Here is a 27,180-nt window from a genome sequence, read left to right on the forward strand (position 1 = left end):
CTAGAGTCATATGCTGCATTTCATTGTCTATATCTCTGAAGTCTTCTTGTGTCTGATACAGTTCCCAAGCCTTTCTTTGTCTTTCTAGACCTTGGTATTTTTGAAGAATGCAGGCTGGTTATTTTGTAGAAGTCCCTCAACTTGGGTTTGTCTGGTGTTTCCTTGCAATTATATTTCAAGTTTCGCATTTTTTGGCAGGAATACTATGAAGTGATACTGTGTCCTCAGTGTATAATAGTGGGAAGAGGCAAGGTCCTAGAAGGATGGTTTGTCTCAATCTTTGCTCCTTTGGTTGAGATAGTAGCTGCCTTGCTTCTCCACTGCGCATTTACTATTTTCCCGTCTGTAAACTTAAGTAACGTGGGGGGATGCTGTAAAAATATACTGTACAGTCACCAAAATTCACCCATAGTTTTAACATTCATTGGTGATTTTATAATTCCATCATGCCTTCTATAGTTATTATATACATATATTTATATTTAAGTATATTATGTATTTATCGTCTATTTTTAGATGTATTGGATTTAAAGCTTTCATTTAATTTCTGAGTGGGAATTATTCTCTTCCTAGTTGTAGAGAACCACTTTCCCATCTCTGCATTTATTTACTCATTTACGTTAGTATGGATTTAAGGTTTCTTGCTTTATTCAATGAATTATGCTATCATGCATTTGGATGCTCAAATTGCCTCAAATTTCACCAGTGGGAAGCCATCAAGCTGGGTCCTGTCAGCATCGAAACATGAGTATTTTGCAAGCAGTTAATTGGGTAAAGAGAGATACTATCTTGTATATTAGGCTGCCTAGTAGCAAGACAATTTTTAAGTGAGGTTTCCTCTGAGAAGGAGCTTTACGCTCAGTCTTCCTTTTCTACCAATACAACAAATTCCTGCTTGCCTTCCTTTCCAGATTAGACCCCAGGTGGCTCAGCAGAAAGTGCTGGAGGATGCCATAAGAGACTGGGGCCTTATGTAACAAGGCAATGCTGGCCTTCAAGGACAGTTCTGAGTTAGAAGCCAATGAAGGTTCTGGAGTGTTCGGATCACCAGTTACTGATCCCTTGGAGAGATGAATAGATCTACCTCTGGTTTTGTCTAGTTTACTGTATCCATGTTACTTTATAATAAAAAGGTTAAAAATATATTAGGAAATCTGTTTTGAATCCTTTGGGCCAATCACATTCTTCTGGATGAAATCCAAGGAACTTCTCTCCACCGTTGGCCTACTCTCCTGAAAGCCTTGTGGTTTACCTCGGAGAGAGGGACCCAATTCCAGTCACGTGGTCTTTCACTTTTTCAAATACAAGCGAGAAAGTGTCTCTCTGAAATGTTCCTGTGGTTTCACCTGGATTGTACACAATTATGAGTAGAGATGCCCTAGTTAGCTTTTGGGACCTTCCTCTCTCACTTGATGAACCCATGACACTTTAGGAGAATTTGGGTTGTTTAAAGCTTTCATTTGATTTTTGCCTGGGACTTATTCTATTCCTAGTTGGCCTTGCTTTGTTTTGCCTTGTGCATGTTTTATATGTCCAGAGACTATGCTTCAAGATATTTTCTAACTGAATCACATTTTCCTCTTTTCAAGCCACAAATTTTTTTTTTTTTTTTTACTTCAGGAGCATTTCCCTACAAGGTTTTGATACTGAAATTTTCCCAAGAAAAGTGTTTAATTGATAGAAATTGAAAACTTTGAATTTTTATTCTAATATTTTAGAGTTACTCTCACATATTTTAAAATTTCCATATTTTCTAGTTATAGTTACTCCATTTACTAGAATTACTCAATGAAGTTTTTTTTTCCAAACATGTTTCTATTTTTATTGTTTGAAATAGTTGGTGACTTGTTTTTTTCCTGCAAATTAATTACCACACATGGTACTATTCCATGAAAACCTACAACTTGGATCTTAGCCACAGTTTTTAATCTGTTTTTTCCAGCTGGATCAAATTCTTTATATGAGGGGACTTTTTCTTATAACTTTGAATATACTTTGCCCAATAAATAGATTTGAGCATGTCCTCTAATCCTGACACTTCTTGGGGATATCAGTGTTCCATAAGACCCACAACCTCTAGATGCGGATGCTTCCCTTACAAGTCAGCTACACCAGGAACTGGAATTGTACCAGTCCTAAGAGCCAGACGGCTTGGGTTCTGAGTCATTGGGTCTGTTACAGTGTTCTATAAGATTCTTTACTATTATGATGGAAATGCCTTTCAGAATTCCTTTGGAGTTAGCTTGGGTCTCATTTTCCATGAACACATTCTTTTTTTAAAAAATTATTTTTTTTTTTGGAAAAAATATTTTTTTGGAAAAAATATTTTTATTAATTTCAGAGAGGACGGGAAAGGGGGAGAGAGATAGAAACCTCAAATAATGAGAGGGAATCACTGATCAGCTGCCTCCTGCACTCCACCCCCGCTGGGGATTGAGCCCCCAATCCAGAAATGTACTCTGACCAGGAATCGAACCATGACCTCCTGCTACATAGGTCAATGCTCAACCACTGAGCAACACTAGCCAGGCCATGAATACATTCTTTTTTTTTTAATGTTTTTATTTTTTTAAATATATTTTTTATTGATATCAGAAAGAAAGGGAAAGGGGGAGAGAGATAGAAACATCAATGATGAGAGAGAATCATTGATTGGCTGCCTCCTGCACACCCCCTACTGGGGATTGAGCCCGCAACCTGGGCATGTGCCCTTGACTGGAATCGAACCCAGGACCCTTGAATCCATAGGCCAATGCTCTATCCACTGAGCCAAACCAGTTAGGGCATGAATACATTCTTCAAATGTCTACAGCTATAGCAAGATAAGCAACATCTTTATCTGTACAATGAGTACTTTAATCCCTGCCCTCAGATAGTTGCTGGAAAAGTATCAAGTCTGGTGTGACTGCTTCACAAACTCCCAGCAAAGCACAGGAGGAAATTTAAGATAAATTAGAGGATGGAATTTTCCTAGTCACATATTTTTTCCCCAGTCCAATTCTCCATTTGGGGAAGTAGTTTGAGCTCACAACTTTGTTTTTCTCCAGCAATGGATTCACTAGTGATTGTGTATGCAAATTTTATCATTTGCATTGTACAAGAAGCATTAACCCATTTAGATTCTCAGTTGCATTTGGAATGTTTTCAAAGCTTCCCATAAGAAACAAAGACATGCTTATGATACCTTCTCAGAGTCAAGAAGATATAAGCCTTTACACTTGAAGTAGTTTGCAGGTGGTTATTTTAATTGCATAAAGTGTCAGAAACCTTCAAGATATGGCAGGCCACTATCCTATATAATAAAAGCCAATATGCTAAGTGTCCAGTCATCCGGTCTTTCGTTCAATCAATCAAAGCGTAATATGCTAATGATATACTAAGGCCGCTCAACCGCTTGCTCTGATCAGCAGGGGGCAGACACTCCGACTGGTAGGTTAGCTTGCTGCTGGGGTCTGACCAATTGGGACTGAGTGAGATGGGCTGGACATGCCCTGGAGCCCTCCCACAGTCCCTCCCCAGATGGCCAACCTCCCGTGTCCCTCCCCGGCCCCAATCGTGCATCTGTGGGGTCCTTCGGCCTAACCTGCACCCTCTCGCAATCCGGGACCCCTCTGGGGATGTTGGAGAGCTGATTTTGGCCTGATCCCACTCAATGCAGGAGCTGCCCCCTGGTGGTCAGTGTGCTCCCACAGGGAGAGCACTGCTCAGCCAGAAGCCAGGTTCACGGCTGGCGAGCGCAGCGGTGGTGGTGGGAGCCTCTCCTGCCTCCATGGCAGCACTAAGGATATCCAACTGATGGCTTAGGCCCGCTCCCCGGACATCAAACATCAGTCGGACATCCCCCGAGGGCTCCTGGACTGCGAGAGGGCGCAGGCTGGGCCGAGGAAATCCTCCCCGCCCCTACCCTCACCCCCCAGTGCACGAATTTCATGCAACGGGCCTCTAGTTTTGCCTATAAATGGCATAGTAGAAATCAAGTCAATGGGTTTATCTTTTATGTAGTTAATATCATGTGTTTTCTTTGATAAACTTCACTGGGTTCAAAGCCATGGAATAAAACTATGAAGCCATTGCTTTAACCATGAGGTAATCTGATCTTGCAATAGATGTTATCATACACTACTAAGAAAAATCTTTCCAAAGCCAGTGATGAGCCCTAACTGGTTTGGTTCAGTGGATAGAGCATCGGCCTGCGGACTGAAGGGTCCCAGGTTTGATTCCGGTCAAGGGCATGTACCTTGGTTGCAGGCATATCCCCAGTAGGGGGCATGCAGGAGGCAGCTGATCAATGTTTCTTTCTCATTGATGTTTCTAAGTCTCTATCTCTCTCCCTTCTTCTCTGTAAAATCAATTAAAAAATATATTTTTTTAAAAAGCCAGTGATGAGAAGAAAATCCTGAAAGCAGCAAGAGAGAAGCTACTTATCATGTATAAGAGATCCTCAATAAAATTAACTGCTGATATCTCATCAGAAACCATGGAGTCCATGAAGCAGTGGGATGATATATTCATATTTCTAGGCAAGACGGGGGGTGGGGTGGGGAGGAGAGGTTGGGGATAGAATAGCCCAGAAACACTTAGTTGAATCTATATGCAAGAATGTGTGTGTGTTTTTCAACATTCTTCCTCCCAATTCTGAACCCATAGACTCTCTCAAATACTTAAAAGTGGCTTGTTGTTGCTGTCATTCTTTAGACACTGCAGTAGTGGGGTCAGGAGAGGGGCAAGGCCAGCTGTGTCCCTTTGTAAACTGGGGTCATTTGCAAGGCAGGAATTCTTGATTCTCTAGCTGCTGCAATATTTGTCCTAGTTTTCAGGCAACTCCATGATATTTTCCCCAGAATCTATTGGATAAAATGCATATTTGCACTCAAAGCCACTTTGGATGTGAAGACCTTAATAATAAAGGCCATCAGGAAATATGCCATCATAATATTATCACAGCAGCAGCTGGAAGATGTAGTGAGCCAGGTTATGTTTTAATGTTTTTTTTTGTGATAACTCAGAGTTCACATTGATGATGCAGAAATTGTTTCATCGTGTGTGTGTGTGTGTGTGTGTGTGTGTGTGTGTGTGTGTGTGTTTAGGCCTTTGCTTTTTCCCTCAGCATCCCCACCCCCATCCCACACATCAATTTTCTCTCGTTTCTTTTTGTCTAGGGATTATTGCAGACAAGGTTGACTGTGCTGAGTTAGCCATTGTGAATCCAGATTCCAAGGCAACCTCCAAAGGAAACATACAGATCCGGGCAAGAACTGGAACCTAAGGGTTAATGATTGGGCATCTTCCAACGTCTGAAGTTCTAAGTGTTTTTCCAGCACTGCCTGGGGGCTTCTATTGCAGCAGCACATCCCTGCCCTACCAGGCAGCCAGGCAGCCACACTGAGCACCTCCCCCTGGCTCTGATGAGGCACTGATCCTTGAGGGAAATTCAGACCCCCTGGGGGTGGTCTCAGGACCCCAGGCTCCTCCTCAGCAATTCTGCTTTCCTCCCGCAGATTCTTCCTTCCAAAGATGGTCTGCTGGCCCAACCCATAGGGACGCTGACAATAACTATGTGGTCCAGAGGTTAAGAGTAGGGTGATAGTCGGGCCAGCATGGCTCAGTGGTTGAGCATTGATCTATGAACAGGGAGGTCACGGATCTATTCCCAGTCAGGGCACGTGCCTGGGTTGTGGGCTCGATCCCCAGTGTGGGGCGTGCAGGAGGCAGTCGATCAATGATTCTCTCTCATCATTGATGTTTCTATCTCTCTCTCCTCTCCGTTCCTCTCTGAAATCAATAAAAATATATTTGAAAAAAGAGTAGGGTGATAAAGGATAATTTAAAATATATAAATAACTGGTATAGTAAAAAGGGGGCCTTAATTTGATTTAGTGCACTTTGTGCTAACACTAGAAAAAAAAATAATGTCTTTTATAAAGCTATGTATTACACAATAGACTTCCAAAAAAGCTCAAGTGTTGTTTGAACAACAGATGTTTCCCATAAAAGAATGTTCTTTGACTGCAAGCAGCAGATTAGTACCCACAGATACCTTTAGCTCTGAAGGCTTTTACCCACACAGGAGAAAACAGTTACTCCCTCTGGGGTTGAGAGGGAGGGGATAACTTAGTAGAACCATCATTTATATTTAGAATGTACATTTACCCCACGGGCAAACCAGAGGACAGAGGTCACCCAAGGATGTGCTCAATATAGAAGTCACTCTATTGCCAAGTTCTAGTGCTCACTCCCAGTGTCTGGGGATAAGAAGAGATGAGTCACTTAGTGACATTTTGGAATTGACCCAGAGCTAAATGGGCTATTCCATATCTTGTTTGTCCTTTGATTATAGTTTAGATACACAATAATAATAATTCAGCTGCCCTGGCTGATGTGGCTCAGTTGGTTGAAGCATCATCCCATACACCAAAAAGTTTCAGGTTCGATTCCTGGTCAGGGTGCGTGCGGGAGGCAACCAATCGGTGTTTCTCTCTCTCTCTCTCTAAAAAAAAAAAAAAAAAATCAATAATAATAAGTGTAGCTAACGTTTATTAGCCTCATATAAACACTGACCTAGATTTTTTACTTGATTGCTTACTTCATGCTTGCACCTTGGGGTGCCAGTTCCATTATTTCTTTTTTTTTTTTCAATTTTTTTTATTAAGGTATTATATGTGTACATATCTTACCATTGCCCCCCCCACCCCACTCCCATATATGCCCTCACCCCCCAGAGTTTTGCGTCCATTGGTTATGTTTATATGCATGCATACAAGTCCTTTAGTTGATCTCTTATCTTCCCCCACCTCTCCCTAACCTTTCTGCTGTAATTTGACAGACTGTTTGATGCTTTACTGCCTCTGTATCTATCTTTTTGTTCAAGTTTATAATGTTCTTTATTATCCATAAATGAGGAGATCATGTGGTATTTTTCTTTCATTGACTGGCTTATTTCACTCAGCATAATGTTCTCCAATTCCATCCAGGTTGCTGCAAATGGTAAGAATTCCTTCTTTTTTATGGCAGCATAATATTCCATTGTGTAGATGTACCATAGTTTTCTGATCCACTCATCTGCTGACGGGCACCTAGGCTGTTTCCAGATCTTAGCTATTGTAAATTGTGCTGCTATGAACATAGGAGTGCATATATCCTTTCTGATTGGTGTTCCCAGTTTCTTAGGATATATTCCTAGGAGTGGGATTACTGGGTCAAATGGGAGTTCCATTTTCAGTTTTTTGAGGAAACTCCATACTGTTCTCCACAGTGGCTGCACCAGTCTGCATTCCCACCAGCAGTGCACGAGGGTTCCTTTTTCTCCGCATCCTCGCCAACACTTGTCGTTTGTTGATTTGTTGACAGTTCCATTATTTCTTTCATGTCATACATGAAGTGGGGAACAGAGGTACCCAGATCACACTGATGGTGCTCTGGTCATTGGTTGTTGCTTAATGGCTTAAGGACTTCAAACAGCAATAATTACTTTATGGTTCTTGACATTGGGCTCATCTAGGCAGTTCTCACATGGTGATTCTCACAGTCAGATCATGGCTATGGCTGGAGTCATCTTGAATGTTTCCTCACTCATATATCAGCTGGCTGGGGCCCCACGTGGCACTGTCACCCAGAACCCCACACATGACCTCTCCATGTGGCCTGGACTTCATTGAATCACAGCTGGACTCCACAAGCAGGCATCCCAGGAACAGGTAAAAGCTGTATCACCTTTTAAAAAACGAAACAAATTTCACTTCAAGTTCATTATAGACTTACAGGAAGTTGCTAATATAGAAATAGAACCCTTCACTCAGCTTCTCCCAATGGTGAGATCAACATAACTGTAGACCAATATCATACCAGGAATTGACATTTGCATAACACTGGTAACTACACTATGAACTTACTCTGTTTTACGGGGTTTTACACGCACTCATTTGTGTGTGTGTATTCTATGCAATTTGATTCCATGTTAAGATGCATGTAATCACCCCCACAATCATCAGACAAAACTGTCCCATAAAGTGACTCCCTTGTGCTACCCTTTAATAGTGACACCCACCTTCCCTACCCCCATGCCTGTCCCCTGACAACCACTGACCTGTTCTCCATCTCTATATTTTATTATTTCTAGAATGTTATATAAACAGAGTCATACATAGTATGTAACCTTTTGAGATTGGCTTTTTTTCACTACACAAAATGCCCTTTAGATCCATCCAACTATGCAGATGTTATTTGATTAAGTCCTTGGCAAACAGGACTTAGCCAAGGGAATAGAGGGTGAAAAGAGAGAGTAGGCCAGCAGTGATCCTGGACGTGGGCAGTTTCCATGGCTTATAGATACATCACTCCAATCACTTGTGGTGATTAATGGTTCTAAGCAAACACTTAATCCTGCATTCACAATGTTGCATTCTTTTTCTTAAATTTTATAAAATTCAATTTTTATAAATTTCAGGCTCAACAAAACCTGATGGAACCTCCTGGGTGCAATATAAATTCAATGTGGAGGGAACAACTCATCTATAAAAATCCAAATCTAGAGTTTTGCTGTCACTCATAGACCAGCTGAGACATCAAGTCCCCAAGAGATTTGGTGGATGGAAAGGAGGGGAAATGAAGCCAAAGTGGTATTGATAACAGATACCCAGGCCTAGATGGGCCAGAATAACAAACTGCCTCTGTACAGGGGCATGGAGGAGACCCACTTACAGGCTATGGTTAGGAGTCTAGACGTTTTTCTAAGAGCAACTGGAAACCACCAGCAAGCTTTAAGCAAAAGAGGAAGCGTTGACTACTATGATTAGAAGGCCAGTGCCTGAACGGGGGTTGCTTTCACCGAGGTGATGGTCCTTCGGGATTTCCACTGTGTCCACAGACGTCAAGTAGAATCACCCTAAGTGTGTAAGGGGTCAGAGGTTCCCTGGCTTCCCCAGAAATCCTTGCTTGGCCAGTTGACCCCTAGGTCTGCAGCCAAGTGCTATGAAAACCCCGAGGGAGGTGGATTTCTCATATCCTCTCTGCTTTCTGATTAATCATTTAGATGGGAAACTGAATCCTACTCAGGTTTAAAAAAAAAAAAAGTGAACTCCAGGTCAGAATCACAATCTTGTCCCAAATATATGACTTTTCCCCCTCCTGGTTGGGGCATTGGGGATGTATTTTAAAAAAAAAATTATTTTCATTCAGTCACCGTTTCCTAGCAACCACACACACACACAAAAAAAAATCTGCTTTCCTGCATGGGAGTGCACCAGTCTGAGCAGATGCCCCCTGAAGCAGGGAGAGAACAAAAGCAAAGGAATCCGTCTCCTTCAGTGAGAGACTCTGAAAGGGGACTTTGTTAAGAGCCCAGCATCTCATAGAACGCACTCTGAGAGACCCGCACCATCGCTGTAAGGGTGCAGAGGGGGGGCCTGAAGGGAGTGTGCAGATGTTCTTCGGGGCATGATATTTCTAGAGAATATGGGGGCTGTGCCTTCGGGGGTTTTAATGAAGCAGCTAACGCCTGAGACCCCTGACATCTTTCCAGTAGCTCTTCTGTGTGTTTCCAGCGTTATTTTTGTTAAAGCTCTATGGACAGATAAGAAGGGTGAATTCAAATCTGAACTGAATAGGGTCTCTACAAATGTCCCTCTTTCAACCAGGCGTAGCTGCTCCACGCACGTCAGTCACTGGACTCTGCAGCTGGAAGGACCCTCTCTGGCCATTCCTGCTTCTCTTACGGAGGAGGAAGCTCAGACACAGGGAGGAGAGTCCACGAACCCAAGGTGACACAGTTAGCTGGAGGCCTCCCAGGTCTCCGCTGTGGAAGATGCTCATATTTTAAAGATTTATACCTTTGCATAGTATGCCACACTGAATGGCAGTGGAAGGTAGGTCTAAGGGAAAGCTGTCACAGCAACTAAGAGATGCAAATCTATAATTTGTAAGTCTGAAATTCAAAGGACTGGCTCAGAATGACAAAACAAAACAGGTTAAAACAAATGCTAAGTCTTTTGCTTTTTAAAAAGGCACAGCCCTGGCTGGTTTGGCTCAGTGAATAGAGCCTCGGCCTGAGGACTGAAGAGTCCCAGGTTCGATTCTGGTCAAGGGCACATGCCCGGGTTGCAGGCTTAATCCCCAGTAGGGGGTGTGCAGGAGGCAGCCAATCAATGATTCATTGATGTTTCTATCTCTCTCTCACCTTCTCCCTTCCTCTCTGAAATCAATAAAGAAATATATATATATTTTTTAAAAAGTCGTGGAAGCTAAGTCATCCCACCCTACCCACCCCATCCGTACCTCCTATACCACACACACACACACACACACACACACACACTCAAGGAACTGAGGTAGGACAGTGTTTTCACAACTTATTGAATTAGAAGAATGCTAGCCTTTGTGGAGTTGTACAACATAGGGCAAAAGGCGCTCTTGGTGATGTTAACCAGGCTCCTCATTTTTTCAGACAACACCTGAGCCTGGGGTGCTGGAGAGCCAAGAAGCTTGGCCATGGCCACACCAGTCGGTGGTGCAGGAGATACTACATCCCAGCGTCTGGCCGGCCCAGGTCCAGAGCTTTCCTTTCTCCAGGCCCTGAGGCCACCTCTTCGGCTTGCAGCGTCCTCTCTGGATGTACTCTCCTGCAGAGATGACATTACTGTCTTCATCATTAATTCATCTCCAATGGACTGCTCCTTTCTTCACCCCTTTCACCTTCTCCACAGCTCATCCAAGGCAGGTGTAGCAGCAGCAAGAATGGTCCGAAAGAATTGAATTGGTCTGGTGAAGAACTCATTTAAGCCAGGGGCATCCTGTTTCCTTTCTGCTTGTTGCCGAAAAGCTGAGTCCAATGAAGCTTAATGTTTATGCTAGCAGCCAAACCGCACCAGAATGTCATCGGCAGTTTGATCTCGATCTCGCTTCAGCGAGATCTCGGTACTTGAGAACTAGTTAAGAAAGAATTCAGAGCCAAGACTCAAACTATAAGAGAAAGTTTATTTAGAAAGTAACAGAGGTAGAATAAGTGAGCTGTAGAAGAAATGGGCCCAGGAAACAAGTTACAGAGGCAAAAGAAGGCACCTCTTCTGGAGCTGAAATACAACTGAGGACCACATGTAGTTGGTGCAGGTCAGAATCTCATTGTCCTGGAGGCTTAATGGTGAAGGGCTGTTCTCTGGCCCCATTGTATGTTCCTCTCCAAGGGGGTCTAACCCGTATGACTAGCAACATGCCAGGAGGGTCAGGGGAAGGTCTGAACCGTATGACCAGTGATTTGAAAGGTCCGGGGGTCTGAACCGCATGACCAGTGATATGCTAGGGAAGGAAGGGTTACCCTGGGGGTAAGGTCCTTGTTTTCCCAGTTTTGACCATTGCTAGGCACCCATGGCTTTCCGCCCTGGTGATGTTCTGTACCTGGCCCATCGTCCTTGCTCTGGTCATGTCTGTCTAACTGCCTACCACATTTATATACTACAATTTTGTTGTTTTGTTAATCATCACAGAGGATATTTTTCTCATTGATTTTTAGACAGAGTGGAAGGGAGGAAGGAGGGGAGACAGAAAGAGAGAAAAATCGATATGAGAGAGATACAACGATTGGTTGCCTCCCATCCATGCCCTGACTGGGGCTGAGGCTTGACCCTGCAACCGAGGTATGTGCCCTTAATTGGAATCAAACCTGGGAGCTTTCAATCCATGGGCTGACACTCCAACCACTGAGCCAACCGGTTAGGGCATGCTACAATTTTTTTTAAAAAGGTTTCTAAAGTTTTTTCCCCACCATTTTTATAGTAGTGATTTAAAAACATGTGCATGATTTCAAAAGTACAGAATGTAACGTAATAAATATCCATAAACCTATAATCAACCAAGATTAACATTTTTATTACTAGTCTTAGCTCTCCAGAGAAACAAAACCAACAGCAAATATACATAGAGTTTTAGTTTAAGGAAGTGGCTCACATGACTGTGGTAGCCTGGCCAGTCCAAAATCTGATGGGGAGGCTAGCAGGCTGAAGACTAGGGAGGAGTTGCAATTCAAGTCCAAAGGCTGTCTGCTGGCAAAATTCCTTCTTGCTTGGGAGAGGTCAGTCTTTGTTTTTTTAAGGCCTTCAACTGATTGAATTCGGCCCACCCACATAATGGAGAGTAATTTGTGTCACTCAAGTCCACTGACTTAAATGTTAATATCCATAAAGCACCTTCATAGAAACACCCAGAATAATGTTTGATCGAATATCTGAGCACAATGGCCCAGCCAGGTTGCTATATTAAATTGATCATCACAATTTGCTTTAAATCTTGTTTAAGAAATAAAACTAAGAAATAAAACTGAAGACTGCATCTTCCTAACAGATATCAGGTGCAGAGAGTTGATATGCCATTTATACTGTTCCCTGGGCACCCATTCAACACTGATTTTTTTTTAATATGTATTTTTCTTTATTAAGGTCTTTATCCTTCCATGCCCCTCCCCCCCACTCCTGCCCTCATCCCTAGTGTCTGTGTCCATTGGTTACAAGTCCTTTGGTTGGTCTCTCCCCACCCTCCCCTGCCTTCCCTCTGAGGTTTGATGGTCTGATCGATGCTTCTCTGTCTCTGGATCTGTTTTTTATTCATCAGTTTATGTTGTTCATTATATTCCACAAATGAGTGAGATCATGTGATATTTATCTTTCTCTGACTGATTTATTTCGCTTAGCATAATGCTCTCCAGTTCCATCCATGCTGTTGCAAATGGTAGGAGTTACTTCCTTTTTACAGCAGCGTAGTATTCCATTGTGTAGATGTACCACAGTTTTTTAATCCACTCATCTGCTGACGGGCACTTAGGCTGTTTCCAAATCTTAGCTATTATCAATTGACACTGATAATTTTTTTTGTAAACTTTTTTTGTGACTTCAGAACCCTTTTGACCCTATCACCTAAACTCCAATTTCCGGTTCAGTGTTGGGGTAGGAACTGAAGACATGGTCTCACATTTGCCATAACCACATGTTCTTTCAAGGACCTTCTGGCCATAGAAGTTGTGCATGGAGAAAAAAAAAAGAAGTTGTGCATGGATTCTATAGAAAACTCTATCACGAGCCATTGCACCAGGGCGAATTCACTGGGAGTCGGTAGGTCGAATGTGCTCAGAGCTCAAACATACTCAGAACACAAACCATCCCCATTTGGATGGTTCTCCCCAAATAGTCTCATCCACTATTACACAAGCCTTGCCTGTTTACTTGCTAGTTTATTGCACGGGTAGGTAAATGTTGAATGCTGAAAAAACTCGCAGGGAATGAGAAGTGCCGGGTACACTCAAGGTACAGTGCACCGGCCGCCAGACAGCTCTCTGCCCGGGAACCTGCCGGATCAGAGGCCTGAGCCCTGCACATTCTCGGATCCCTTCCAGAGCCTGGGACTCCATGACTGGTATTTGGAGTGATAGCGTCCCTAACTCCAATTCTCTCTGATTTGCTGCTGTAGCTCCTAGGCTCAGAGAGACTGCATCTTCCTAACAGACACCAGGTGCAGTGCAGGCTGCAGATACCTGCGCAGCTGGGTCAGCCTTTCATCATGGAAAGAAGGCTCCTAAAGAAGGAAATGAAAAGGCTCCTGTAAGTAAGACTGAGAATCACTTTCACTTACCACACTCAGCATTGGGTGGGTTTCCTGTCATGGATGGTCTGACATTGGCAGGAGGGTAAAAAATCTCAGGAAAATTTTATTCCTGCACCATCGAAAAAAAGCCAGACAATCTGGCCTCTGCCTCCGGCACCAGAGGCCTCACACGTGGTGCAAAGCCCGATGCTGAATCTCTTGGGAGGTTGTGTCTGCCAGCAGCATGCTCATCCGAGGCATCCCTGTTCCGGAGCCTAAGATCTGGGACCGCAGCCCTGCCAGCTGTGCTGGGCAGGGTGTGCCTTGGAGAGGGCTCTGCTGGAAAAGATAGAGGGGAGATTTCTGAAAAATGTGCCCAAGGGCCCAGCATTGAAATTGCAGCCTCTGCCTCTCTTTATGGTCAGCCCGATCAACTCAATAATTCATCTCCTGTTTCTTGCCATCGGAACTTTTATTTTTAAACAAACAAAAGCAAATATTAAGTCTCCCCATGGAAAAAATGTTTTCCTTCTGTGCTAGCTTTTCTTTGGCTTGGTATTTTGTTAAGAGGTTGGTGAAAAGAACAGACGATATAAAAAGGCCGGGGGGCAGGGCAGCTATGTCCTATCTCATCTGTATTATAGGCACAATGATAATACCCTTTTCATCAAAGACTTTGTCACAATCCCCATCCAATGTGCTCTCTCAGCTGCTAAGATAATGATCTTGGGAGAAGTCCTAAGGAAAGCTGGAGTAAACTATGTGTGAATTCACAGATGTTTACAGGTACGTGTTTGGAGGCCAAACTGTAATAAAGAACAAACCAAAATCAGGAATGCCAATTCCTCCACCTAGAACTGGAATTTCAAAAGGGATGTAAACATAAAGTTATAGCCAAAGAATACATTTAGGGCACTCTAAATAAAGCACCTTGGAATTACAAAGAGAAAAAAATGGAGGATTTTTATCAATCTAAGTGTAATAAACCAGAAGAGTTTGAGAAGGCAGAAACAGACTGACCCCTCGCAAGGTTACTTGCCCAAAGTGTGTGCCAAAGACCTTGACGACCGGAAGTGTGGCCTCTTGGGAAGACCAGAGGTGTGTGGAGATGGACCCCAGGGCCCCTTACCCTGCATCCAGTCCTCTTCCTGACTTCTCAGAACAGCAGCCCCTCTGTTCTCCTTCCAGGGCCCTCATTCTGTCCTCTGGAAGGATCTGGACTTACTAATACATTTTTATGTCTAACTCCTCCTGAGGGTATTTGCATTCCACGAGGAAAAGCAAAGAATACATCTGGACCGAAATGTATCAACCTCTTTGACATTTTGCCCGAATTTAACATGGTTAGCAAGGGAATCTTTATTGTAAACCGTGGGTCTCAATCCTTTCATTTTTGTGAACCTCTTCTGCATGTGGGGATTTATCACACTCCCTGCTTTCCTATAAATTCTGTGTCCGCTATGTGCGTTTAGTTTTTAGATAAATGTGGTTTAATTTCACTATGGTGAGACATTTTAAGCCTACAGCATTGCAGAATTGCCTTTTAAATCAAAATAGTGTTATTTGGGTAATAAAGCAGCCAAATAATCCTCCAGATAAAAAGGAGGAATTATGAACCCGGCTCCCACAGCTGTCAGTGACTGCTCTTGTGTTGGGCGGGAGGGAGGGGCTGGGCAGGAACCCCCATCTGCAGATGGAACTCCCGTGTCATTCCCAGTGGTTCAATCCTGCTCTCTTGCTTTTAAGGGGAGATTATATTGGCATCAGACTTCGAGAAAAGGAATTTGACCCAAAAGGAAGAAGGCAACTCACCTTTCTAGATGATATGGTAAAGAAAGGCATGCGGGTGGAAGTCACATCTGTGTTACATGTTAATGAAGGGGACAGAATGTATATAATGTATATAATAAACAACACTGACCCTGGTCCTCTAGAATGGCCTCTTTCTCATCTCATCCTAGCATTCTCCACATGGTCTTCTCAACTCATGAAAATGAAAGCAAAAAGAATGAGAGAGTAAACTGAAAGAAAAAAAAAATGAGAAAGTAAAAGTCATGTGACTTTTGCTATTTGCATTAGAAAAGATTAAAAAGCAAAATGGGTGCAAGGGCAAATATTACATATGATGTTAACATTTTTTGGACAAAATTAGCTATCATGTAGTTCTCAAATATAATGGGTGGTTTTAAAATATATATATTTTATTGATTTTAGAGAGGAAGAAAGAGATAGAAATATCAATGATGTGAGAGAAACATTGATTGGCTGCCTCCTGCACGCTCCCCCCCCCCCCCCCCCCCCACTGGGGATGTGCCCTTGGCCGGAATCAAACCTGGGACCCTTCACCACAGGCTGATGCTCTATCCATTGAGCCATACCAGCTAGGGCAATACTGGGTGTGTTTTGTTGTTGTTGTTTGTTTATTTGTTTTGTTTTTTACCATGTGCATTAATGGAGAAAACAAAAAATTGGATAATCCTAAAATCCTTTCTATTATTATTCGTGTTGAACCTTGGGTTCATGTTATGTAATAAAAGTTCACTTCCCATAAGTTAAGAAAGAAACTGTGTGAAGATCTAATTCAAAAGAAACTAGTAAACCCTCAGCTTTTTTATCCTCCCATTTACTGTCCTTGCACTAGTAGGGAAGAAAGGATCCCTCCCTCCTCCCCTTCTCTCTATCTGACTTCCCTGGGGCTGAAGAAGCGGTCAGGCCTTGGTTTTCTTACTAGTAAGTGCTTCTCAGTGCACTTATTAGATGGAGAAATTAAGTCAATTAGATAATTGCTTCTCAAACTTTAATGAGGTCTTATTACAAGGCCGTGGTGATTCAGGAAGTCGGGGGTGGGGCTGGGAATTTGCATTTCTAATAAATGATGCCAGTGTTACCAGTCCACGCTTCAGTCTTTGGATTAAGTTTCAACAACTGATCACGGTCCATTTCTTTCCTTTCTTTTTTTTTTCTTCTTCTTCTTCTTCTTCTTTAAATTCACTTTCAGTCTGGTTCAGCCCCTGGAAGAAATAGAAATAATCACATTGTTTTAGAAAATATGGGAGCGAGATAGAACCTTAGAACCCATCTGAAAATGCCCAAGTCAAACTGACCTTCACTGGAATTGGTCCTCAGCTTTCTGTATGAGTCTCTTAGCAGGTCACTTAATCAGGTCTACCTCAGCCCTTTGCTCATGCTCACCCCTTCACCTGGAGGTCCTTCCCCACCTCCATAAACCCTCCCCTCCAAGCCCCAGTTCCACCACAGCCTCCTCTCTGAAGCCTCCCAGGATTTCCCAGTGGACATATCAGTTGCCCTGTGTCCCGGGAGCACATTTCTGTCACTCTACTTACAGAATTAGAAACTGTTCTCTGGGTCCCTCTTCCTCCACCTGCAACTTTCTCTATTTCAAAATTTTAAGGGGTGAGGGCTAGGGGGTGGTGGGATTGAGACAAAAAGGGGAAAAAAGAGAACTCATGAGCAGGGACAAGAGTATGGTGATTGTGAAGGGAGGAGGGGAGTGGGTGGAGGTGGAAGAAGGTATGGGGGGGGATAAATGGTAATGAAAATAATTTTTTTAAAAAGTAAAAAAAACAACAAAAACCACAAAAAACAACCAACAAAACTTAAAACTGAGGCCCACAGAACACCAATTGCTCACCTAAGGATACACTACCAATTATTGGCCATACATAGATGTGAGTCCAGATTCGCTGATTCCCAGTGTAATATTCTTTCCAATAATCTCTCTTTTCTCTTTTGATCCACAGAAGCCAAAACAAAACAAAACAAAACAAAACAAAAAGACAATAAAATAAAATAAACAAAAACCCCTCCTCTAGTGGGAGGTGAAGGCAATGCCTGAAGATCTCTATGATTTCTGTCTGAGCATCAGGTTACTGGACAGAGCTAATGATCCTCAGCATTGCGGACAAAATAGTAGAACAGGTTTAGCAGAGCCATTGTCATTGGGCCCAGGGAGGGCTTTGGCCAATGTCTAAGCCGATTCCTTTGCTCTCTGTGCTTCCTGCTTCCAGGCACACTATGACTTGGCCATCAGTGTTGCTTTGCAGTGGCTGGATCGCTCAGAAGACTTAACTTGGCTGGAGTGGGAGAAAGTGTAAGTTGAAATAGTTATTGTTTTTTTAATGTGTGACTATGAGAAACGAAAGAGGAAGTTCTAACTGGTGTCTTCCACCATGAGCTCTGATGTGAAAGCACTGCAGGGGAGTATCCCTCTGCAACCAGAAATCTGAAGAAACCCCACAGCTGTCAACTTGGGGAAGTCACATAGTGTTTACATTTGTTACATCTCTGCTAATCAGTTTCCTTTTTAAAAAAATATATATATATTTATTGATTTCAGAGAGGAAGGAAGAGGCAGAGAGAGATAGAAACATCAATGATGAAAGAGAATCATTGATCAGCTGCCTCTTGAACACCCCACATGGGATGGAGCCCGCAACCCGGGCATGTGCCCTTGACCTTAATCAAACTCAGGACCCTTTAGTCCACAGGCTGACGCTCTATCCACTGAGCCAAACCGGCTAGGGCCTAATTGGTTTCTATCACATGAAAATCTTTCTTGCATAGAATGTTCTCCTTAGAATAAGATGGTGCTTTATTGTGCACAGGCCAGGATTGTTCAGAGGGCCAATTCTGTGGGCAAAGGCTGTGATCTTTTCATAAGGACTGTCAAACGCAACTTCTTAAGCATTTGACCAGATAGGTACCTGAGTTGAGCTGTTTGAATTGTAGAATAATTTTCTTTCCAGGATTATCAGCATTTTCTCCCTGTGTGCCAGGCAGACACACTCAATTGGCAAGAACGTGGAACTAATGAGACCAGAATTGAACAGCTTATTCCAGAGGCGTTATTTTTCTCCGTTCCATGGCCTTAGAACACACACCTGGCCCTGGATGGCTGTATCAGTTAGCGTGCAGTTATAATAAGCAGAAAATCCAGTTTGAGCAGACTTAAGCAAAAAAAAAAAAAAAAAGAGAGAGAGAGAGAGAGAAAAGGAGGGGGGGGGGGGAGGAGATTTATTGCTTCTGTATTTGAATATCCATGAGTAGTTCTGTCTGAGGCAGGACTTAATTCAAACTGAAACCATGTCATCAAGACCTACCTCTTGACTATTTCCTCTGGCTAGACACTGTTCTTAGTTTCACTCTACTTTATTGCAAAATTCAGTCCAGGGAAAAATGCATTCCTAAAAGTCACAGAATTGTGTCTCAATAGCTCTGACTTGTCTTGGGGGTGGAGTGGGGGATGGAAGACCGTGACTAGCTTAGTCCACAGTGTGTTTTCCAATCTTTGGAGTCCGGGGGTATTTTCACCTCCCCTTGAAGCACTTAGGCTTACAGTGGAGTAAGGCAGTTCCCCCAAGCAAACTGCCACAAGAAGGGAAAAGATCCTGGTTGGCAAATCCATAATTGTCCACCATAGTGACCAGTCAGCCCATGTTTGATAGCTGTGAAAACTTGGATAGATGAGGGCAAATTCATCACCACTGCTGGAAGATTCAAAATTCAGAGATGGTGGGTTCATCATATCAGTTTTGTGAACAAGTGCATAGCAGATAGCACGTGGCCATTGGAGATGACTTATGGATTATTATCACAACCTTAGCAGGTGTCAAAAACAAAAAGAATAAACCCTCCATTCTATTTATTCATGTTCCCCCTTAGGAAAAGGCCCTTTCGTGGCCGACCCATATACCCAAACCATAGAGAAAGAGAAGCAATGATCTTATCATCTTATGCTGGAATCTTAATGGTAAGGAAAAGAACACTATTTGTATACATGAAGATGCTATATTTTCTATGCACATTTTGATATTAATGCATATTTACTTTCTCTTTAACCAATGCTTATAAATGTGTAAGATGTACTGCTATTAAATGTTTCATTTTTTAAGTTATAATAAAAAGATTTTGGCTTCTATATTGTATTGCGAAAACATTTATTTAAGGGGCAAAAGACCCCAGAATGAAATGCATAACTAATTGGATTCAGCATATTCTGATTTATCAACTTATTCAGAAGTTGCTTATTTAGTGCCCGTGCCACACAGGCACAGTGCTGGGCATCCTGGAGCTATAACAGCTTTGTCTTGTGCCCAAACAAAAGCCATGATACGATAATACATTTTGTTGTTGTTTCACAGAACAGCACCCCAATCGAGGAAGTCTTTAAAATTTATGGGGCGGATTCTTCTGCCAATTCTGGTGCTACCAAGGTAGGGGTGACCTGAGTCTATCAATTCGGGGGATTTTAAGAAAAAATTTATTTGACACATTTTTAATGTTGTACTTTTAGGCATCAAATAACAGTTTTATATCAAAATGTACAAAACCAGATGTAGCCATATCTTACTTGGGTAATAAATGTTTGTATAATGCTTTCCTGACATGGAGGCTCAGAGGTAGACCCTCAACCACTGAGCCACACTGGCTGGGCAACACTGTGCCTATTTCAAACCATGAGATGTCACAAAAGGTATGATATGCTTTGAGCTGCAAATACAAGATTCTGAGGATCGCCTACCCCCTGTGGGCCTCCGAAGCTCTTCCCTGCTCAGGCCTTTCTCTTGTGGGCAGGTCAGCTGCCGTGAGGACTCCCTCCGCATCTTAAATAAGGAATTAGCAGAACTTCCCAATGGACATATAGCACTTCAAATATAGTAAAATTGTAGGAGCTATTTTAAAACGCTCCTTGGGGCTTAATAATTTCAAAAAATTTAACTAGGAGATGGGTTGCTATAAAAAAAAAAGTTATTGCCAAAAGTTCCTCTCTAATTGCTGCATACATCTGAATGACCTTTGATTCCTTCAGATAAAATATCTCCTGTTGCTTAGGACCTAAGCAACAACTAAAATCCTTCCCAAGCAAGAGCTTTTAAAGCCCTGCTGAATACTAATCAGATTATGTCGAATTTCCAGCCACCAGAACTGCCCACATGATACAATGTGAGTACTGTGCACAGGCCGGATGGCTTTCTCCAGGACTCTTTGCTGCCACCTGGTGACAGAAAGGCATCATGGGCCCGCCAATTTTAATAGCTTCAGGTTTTACTCCTGATAGGGAACTGTTTTTGCTGATAGGGAACCATTTTTCTGCTCAGGACCTTGGACCCAGAGAAGTCAACCAAGGGCCAAGTAAGTGAGGGTTACAGAAATAGCTTCAGACAAATACAAACTGTCCTGCTCAAGTTTAAACTGGAGAAAAAGGAGCACAGGTCTTCCTTCAACAAATAAAGCAAGCAATACAAATATTCTTCAACTCTATTTGATGGAGAAAGGGGGAAAAAGAAAAGAGAGGCCTTTACACACATCTGCCTTCTTTTCCTCCCCCTACTCCTTTCTATTGGAAGAAATTTTTGTTGAATGTGCTTTGGACATAATTTGGCACTCAAGAAGTACTTGAATCGAGAAATAACAATCATAATAATACTGTTACTATGCCACAATGAAACTATTAGTAAGTAGCATTAAAGTAAAAAAGATATGATTAACTCTAGATTTAGGATTTGAATTTCATTCTATATTTAAAAGCTACATTAACTGCTTCCATGAGTCATCAGATTATCGGGACTCAGAGAATATCTGAGCTGGAAGTGACCTTTAAAATCATCAGGTTCGATCTGCCCCAGTAAATAGGGCAACTGGAGCTTGAAAAGCATCCGTCTTGTATCTTCTAAGTGCACCAAGAATGATTTATGTCTTGCCCTAGCCCCGTGGTCAGCAAACTGGCTCGCGAGCCACATGCGGCTCTTTGGCCCCTTGAGTGTGGCTCTTCCACAGAAATACCACGGCCTGGGCGAATCTATTTTGAAGAAGTGGCGTTAGAAGAAGTTTAAGTTTAAAAAATTTGGCTCTCAAAAGAAATTTCAATCGTTGTACTGTTGATATTTGGCTCTGTTGAGTAATGAGTTCGCCGACCACTGCCCTAGCCAGTTTTGCTCAGTGGATAGAGCATCAGCCTGCAGACTAAAGGGTCCAGGTTCGATTCCGGTCAAGGGCACATGCCCGGGTTGTGGGCTGGATCCCCAGTAGGGGGCATGCAGGAGGCAGCCAGTCAAGGATTCTCTCTCATCATTGATGTTTCTATCTCTCTCTCCCTCTCCCTTCTTCTCTGAAACCAATAAAAAAATATATTTTTTAAAAGAGTGATGTATGGCTAAACTTGTCAAGGGGATCACTTCATAAGTTATATAGGTGTCTAACCACTAAAAACAAACAAACATGAGCCAATCTTTCTCCCCCTCTCTCTCTCTCTCTCTCTCTCTCTTTTTTTTTGTGCCTGGCATACGTTAACCTGAAGGGCTATTGCTATTATAGTTGCAATTGCCCCATACTTATATAAAGCCTCCTCTCAATTACTTTCAGTGTTTTAGGGCAGTGGTCGGCAAACCGCGGCTCGTGAGCCACATGCAGCTCTTTGGCCCCTTGAGTGTGGCTCTTCCACAAAATACCACGTGTGGGCGCGCACGTACAGTGCGACTGAAACTTCGTGGCCCAAAAGAAATTTCAATCGTTGTACTGTTGACTAATGAGTTTGCCGACCACTGTTTTAGGGTCACCTTTCTGAATAGATGATTTGCTTCTGAGGTTAGAGACCATAATTTATGTTTAATTCTTTACAATGCTGGATATGAAGTGAACTCTCAATCAATATTTTTGCCATTTGAATAGAAGACTGAGGTCAAAAATAAAAGTGCCCCTGCTGAGGTGGCTCTAAACTGTTCCGTCGGTAAAGAGAACGCGTCCTCTTTTATTGTTTAATACTGGTTTCCTGTGGGAAACCAAAAGCCCATAATAATAGTGAAAAACAGAAGTTTACTTCTCAGGTGAACGGAGTCTGGAGGGGCTGGTACCACAGTTCCACCCAATGGTCAGGAAGCAGGCTTCTTCCAGCTCTCTGCTCAGTCATTCCTGTTGAAAAGGACAAAATAATATATAAATGTAGTCCCTTTCTTTAAAAAAAAAAAAAAAAAGACTACCCCACCTATATATAAACCACACAATTATCTTGGAGTTCAAATTTCTACCTACTTCGAAGATGATACCAATTATGTGGGAACTTGCTCATTAGGGTGTGGTCATTAAGAGTTTTGGATGACAAAGATAGAGCAGAATATTTTCCACTGACCTGGAAATCTAAAACCGATTATTTGTTTTGTTGTCCTTGTCTTTTTGTTTTTGCCTCGGTCATACATCATGCAAGGGTGTCTTGTTGATGAGATGGCATCTTTGTTGACGTGCGTAAAAAGACTTGTGTCATCATCTTTTACTCCTTAGATTTACTCCTGTAAACCTAAAACCCGAATCTCTATCAGTGAGAAAGCAGAAAGTTGTTGATCTTGCGGGGGGTGTTAATCATTTCAGGCCTCCTGGCTCTGATACGTCATTTGTCAGCAATTACTCAACCTTTTTCTGGTAGATGAGGCAGGATTCCCTAAAGGAATTGGTGGCCAAGCTGTTGCCATGGGTAGTTCTACACAAAAAAAGAGAACTGAGTCAGGGAGAGAAATGATGATGCTGATAAATATAAATATTTATTATTATTATTATTAATTTTAAAGCTACTATATAGTATTGTACTATGTGCCAAACACTACTCTAAATACTTTAGATACACTAACGCTTTCATCCCTACCACAATTCTATAAGGTAGGTACCAGTATCATTATTATCACATGAAGAAACAGGCACAGAGAAGTTAAAAGACATGCCCAAGGTCACATGTCTTATACACGGTTCAGCCTGCATTCTGATACATCCACTTGGACATCAAAGTCCATGCTGTCAACCACTTATTGTCTTGCCTAGAATTATAGTTCAACTAGTCAATAACATTTGAGTGCCTACTATGTGCTAGGCACTCTCTAAGGCACTAGAGATAAAAGGTTAAATTAGTTTATCAGCCTCTCTCCTTCCATACTTTAATCCATTTTCCACAAAGCAGCCAGAGTGATCTTTTATGTATATATAAAATTATTATTATTACTAGTGTTCCCGTTGCAGGAAAAATCCTGCAATAGGGTTTCCTGCTGCACTCTACCCCGCCCCGCCTCCGCTCCTCCCTTGTCCCCCGGCCTGCCTTCTCCACCAGCCCGCCCCGCCTCTGCTCCTCCCTTCTCCTCCCCCCGGCTTGCTTGCTTCTCCGCAGCTTTGCTCCCGTCAGCATCTCTTGGCTTCTTTCTACGCTGTCTTGATATGCAAATTAGCCGCCATCTTTGTTGGGGTAATTTGCATACTCGTCCTGATTGGTTGGTGGGCGTGGCTTGTTTGGTGGGCGTGGCTTGGGTGTAGCAAAGGTGCAGTCAATTTGCATATTTGTCTATTATAAGGTAGGATTATTGATTTCAGAGAGAGGAAGGGAGAGGGAGATAAAAACTCAATGATGAGAGAGAATCATTGATTAGCTGCCTCCTGCACAACCCCTACTGGGGATCAAGCCCACAACCTGGGCATGTGCGCTGACAGGGAATCGAACCGTGACCTCTGGTTCATGTGTCAACACTCAACCACTAAGCCACACAGCTGGGCCAGACTGATCTTTTTAAAAACCTGAGCCAGACCTTGTAACCCTACTGCTGAAAAATATTTCAATGGCTTCCCTCGCTGCCTCTGTCCCTTCTGTCTGACGTGGTGGCTGTCCAGTTACTCGCTAGCACATCATCTGTTTAGTTTATTTGTTAAACTTATCATGATGTATAATTACCCTGGTTGCCTAATAGGTTAGTGTCTCTCCTCACCCAGCTCCAAAAGCAGAGCCTGGACCACAGGAGGTGCTCACTGAAAACTTGTTGAATGAATGAATTGGACAGTTCTAGCCTTGAATACGTTTCCAGCGCCGTGCAGCAGACAGCGGGTTACAATCACAACACACTGGGTTTGTTCTATGTGACAACACGCTTGGAGTTCACAGCTGAGAGTCGGTCATTCTGCCTTGGCGTGGGGGAGTGGGCGGAAGGCCAGTACAGGGGAGTGAAGGTGTGGAGACATTGGGCACGTTTCTCAGAAAAGGTGATATGGGAGCCCCATCTCAGAGGAAAAGTCGGGGCCTTCAGGAAAAGAGCCCCTGGGCAGAAAGGAAGGAAGCAGCCCTTCCAGGTAAAGGGAACTCTCTGGGGAGCAGCAGTGTGTGAAGAGGTATTCTAGGCAGGAGGAACCAAGCGTGGGAGTAGAAGACAATGTGTGAACGCGCATGAAATGAAACCCGAGCTGCACAGGGGGCCCTTAGGAATGTCTGGGGATGGTGGGTGGGGTAAGCAGGCCGAGTGCCACAGCGGCAGGTGTTAACAGCACAGTGTGTGCAGCGTGTCCAAGGAGGACTGTTTTCCTTTCAGGTTCCCCGAGCTCCACCTTTCCGCCTCTCCCTGCACCCTTTTGCCGTGTTAACAGCACCCAAAGCAGCAGAATATGCCCGCAAACAGAGTAAGCCTGCTGACTTCCACCCGTTAGAGAAATGTAACGCAGGAGGGGCTCTCACCACGTCAGGTCCAAGGTGGTGTGGTAAGAACATCTCTCTGGGTGAATGCCAAAGAACCAGGAGTACATATGGCTTGATATCCCTCTACTATCGAAACCAGGGAAGTATTTCGTAGACTCCTTGGTAATGGGAGCAAAGCACTCATGAAGGGAAAGATCTAAAACTGTGGGTGGACCCGTTTTTTGCAAAGGTGTTTTTGTTGTTGTTCCTACATGTGTCTCTAGGTGTCAAGCTAAGAAGGGGAGCAACGAATAAAAATGCCACCAGCAGCTCTACGAGGAAAGCGAATGCCCCGGGACAGAAATCATCAGAAAAGTTACCTTTGGACACACAGCCAAAGAACAAAGTAGGTCTAAAAACACAAATTGGACCAAAATGATACCAGATGTTGGGGAGTACTTTACTTATATTGTAGTTAAAAGTCTAGCCTTTAGAATGAGATGTTCTGGGTTTGAATCTAAAGCTTACTACGTACCAACTGTGTGACTTCAGGTAAGTGACTTAGCCTCTCTGTTCCTTAGTTTCCTCTTCTGGAAAATGGGAAGAATAATGGTATCTCTCTCTTAAGCTTTTGGGGTGATTATCTGAGATTATACATGTCAAGAGGTTAGAACAGTGCTTGTACAGAGTAACCCTAAATAAATATTAACCACTATTATCTTTTAGCTTTTGAGAAATGCTACTCACAAGTTAACCAGCTGTTATACTGTGGGTTTAAATAAGTGTGTATGTGCTTATAGTAAAAATTTCAAACAATACAAAAATTACAAGTGAAATCCACACCCTTTCCTACTCCTTAGAAATAATCACTGTTAATATTTCTTGTGATATTCAAATATTGCTATACATTGTATGTCCTACTACTGATTTTTTAGAAATAGCCAAGAAATAAATTAAATAAACAATTATCTTTATTAAAGAAATAATTCTTTTATAAATATATGAGAAATATACTTTCATGGTTTATTGTTTAAAGAAGTTTTTCATTTTGTATATTTGAACTTCTTAGTCTTTTTCTTTATAGTTTATTGATATTATATCACATATTTTAACTGATAAACAATTTTATAACCTCAAGATGAAACATTGTCTTAGTCAGGATTTTCTATATATTTCCAACCTTTTTTTTTTTTTTCATAAAGTAAGGTAAAAGGAGAAAATATTTGTTAAAAATCCAGGTATTCTGGAAAACAGTTTTAAATATTTCTTTTAGACTGTATTGGTATTAGTACCTCATTTACTAATAGAAATGGGTATGAGCAACATCATGTCCTGGGAAAGTGTCAATATCGGGCAGAGTCCTAGGAAATGAATTTGGAATGGATAGGATCAAACCAAAGAGTCAGAAAACAGCATACTCTAGTGATTAAGAGTGTGGATTCTGGAGTCAGATAACTAGATTTGAAACCTGATTCCTCCATTTAATAACTTGGGTGAATTACTAAGTGAATCTCTTGCGCCTCATCTATAAAAAGTGGATGATAACAGTACGTACCTCATGGGGTTGATACAGGGACTGTTAATAGACATGGAAGGGCTTAGAAAGGACTATCACAGGCAGTAACGCACGTGCCCCCTTCTTACCACTCCGGAGGAACTCACAGCATTGTGGGAGGGAAGAAGGATGGTGAGAGGACAGTCTGTGGGACCTGATTTCCATTTCCACACCGAAGGGGCTTGGATATCGACACTCCACTCTAACAAGTAAAAAGCTGAACAGACTGAAAAATCAGCAACTCTTCTTGGAAATGAAAGAAAGGGGAAGGCACAGGGTACACTGCTGCCCCCAAGAGTAAGGTGGCCTGATGGATGGGTAGAGGGATAGAGAATTGCCCTGATGGATTTTAAAGCAAACACGGAAAACTTTACAGAATTATCAGGTTATGGGCCTATGTATCTCATGGTACAATTCTTTCAACTTTTCTGTGTGAAACATTTCATAATGAAATTTATGAAGAAGAAGAAGAAGAAGAAGAAGAAGAAGAAGAAGAAGAAGAAGAAGAAGAAGAAGAAGAAGAAGAAGAAGAAGAAGAAAAGAGACAGAGCTTGTCAGAGTGGATCAAAAAACAAGACCCAATTATATGGTGTCTATAAGAAACCTGCTTGAAATATAAAGACACATATAGATG

General features: G+C 42.5%; 1 protein-coding gene across 1 annotated transcript; it reads left to right on the forward strand.

Moving 5' to 3' along the window:
• Positions 1–13,536: 13,536 nt before the first annotated feature.
• Positions 13,537–25,430, forward strand: C11H2orf80 (chromosome 11 C2orf80 homolog). The gene is made up of 7 exons (XM_008145286.3): positions 13,537–13,577; positions 15,307–15,388; positions 17,589–17,671; positions 19,243–19,330; positions 19,722–19,793; positions 24,909–24,996; positions 25,276–25,430. Exons 1-7 carry the CDS (start codon positions 13,537–13,539, stop codon positions 25,428–25,430), a joined length of 609 nt encoding a protein of 202 aa, XP_008143508.3.
• The last annotated feature ends 1,750 nt before the right edge of the window (positions 25,431–27,180 follow it).

Source organism: Eptesicus fuscus, chromosome 11 (genome assembly GCF_027574615.1).
Source record: "Eptesicus fuscus isolate TK198812 chromosome 11, DD_ASM_mEF_20220401, whole genome shotgun sequence".
Classification (NCBI taxonomy): Eukaryota; Metazoa; Chordata; class Mammalia; order Chiroptera; family Vespertilionidae; genus Eptesicus; species Eptesicus fuscus.

Bases quoted from the DNA above. Each gene is read 5' to 3' on its own strand.
- C11H2orf80 (XM_008145286.3), top strand. From the start codon at position 13,537: ATGGAAAGAAGGCTCCTAAAGAAGGAAATGAAAAGGCTCCT. The intron at 13,578-15,306 runs GTAAGTAAGACT...CTTGCTTTTAAG, and splicing joins AAGGAAATGAAAAGGCTCCT to GGGAGATTATATTGGCATCA. The intron at 19,331-19,721 runs GTAAGGAAAAGA...GTTGTTTCACAG, and splicing joins CTTATGCTGGAATCTTAATG to AACAGCACCCCAATCGAGGA.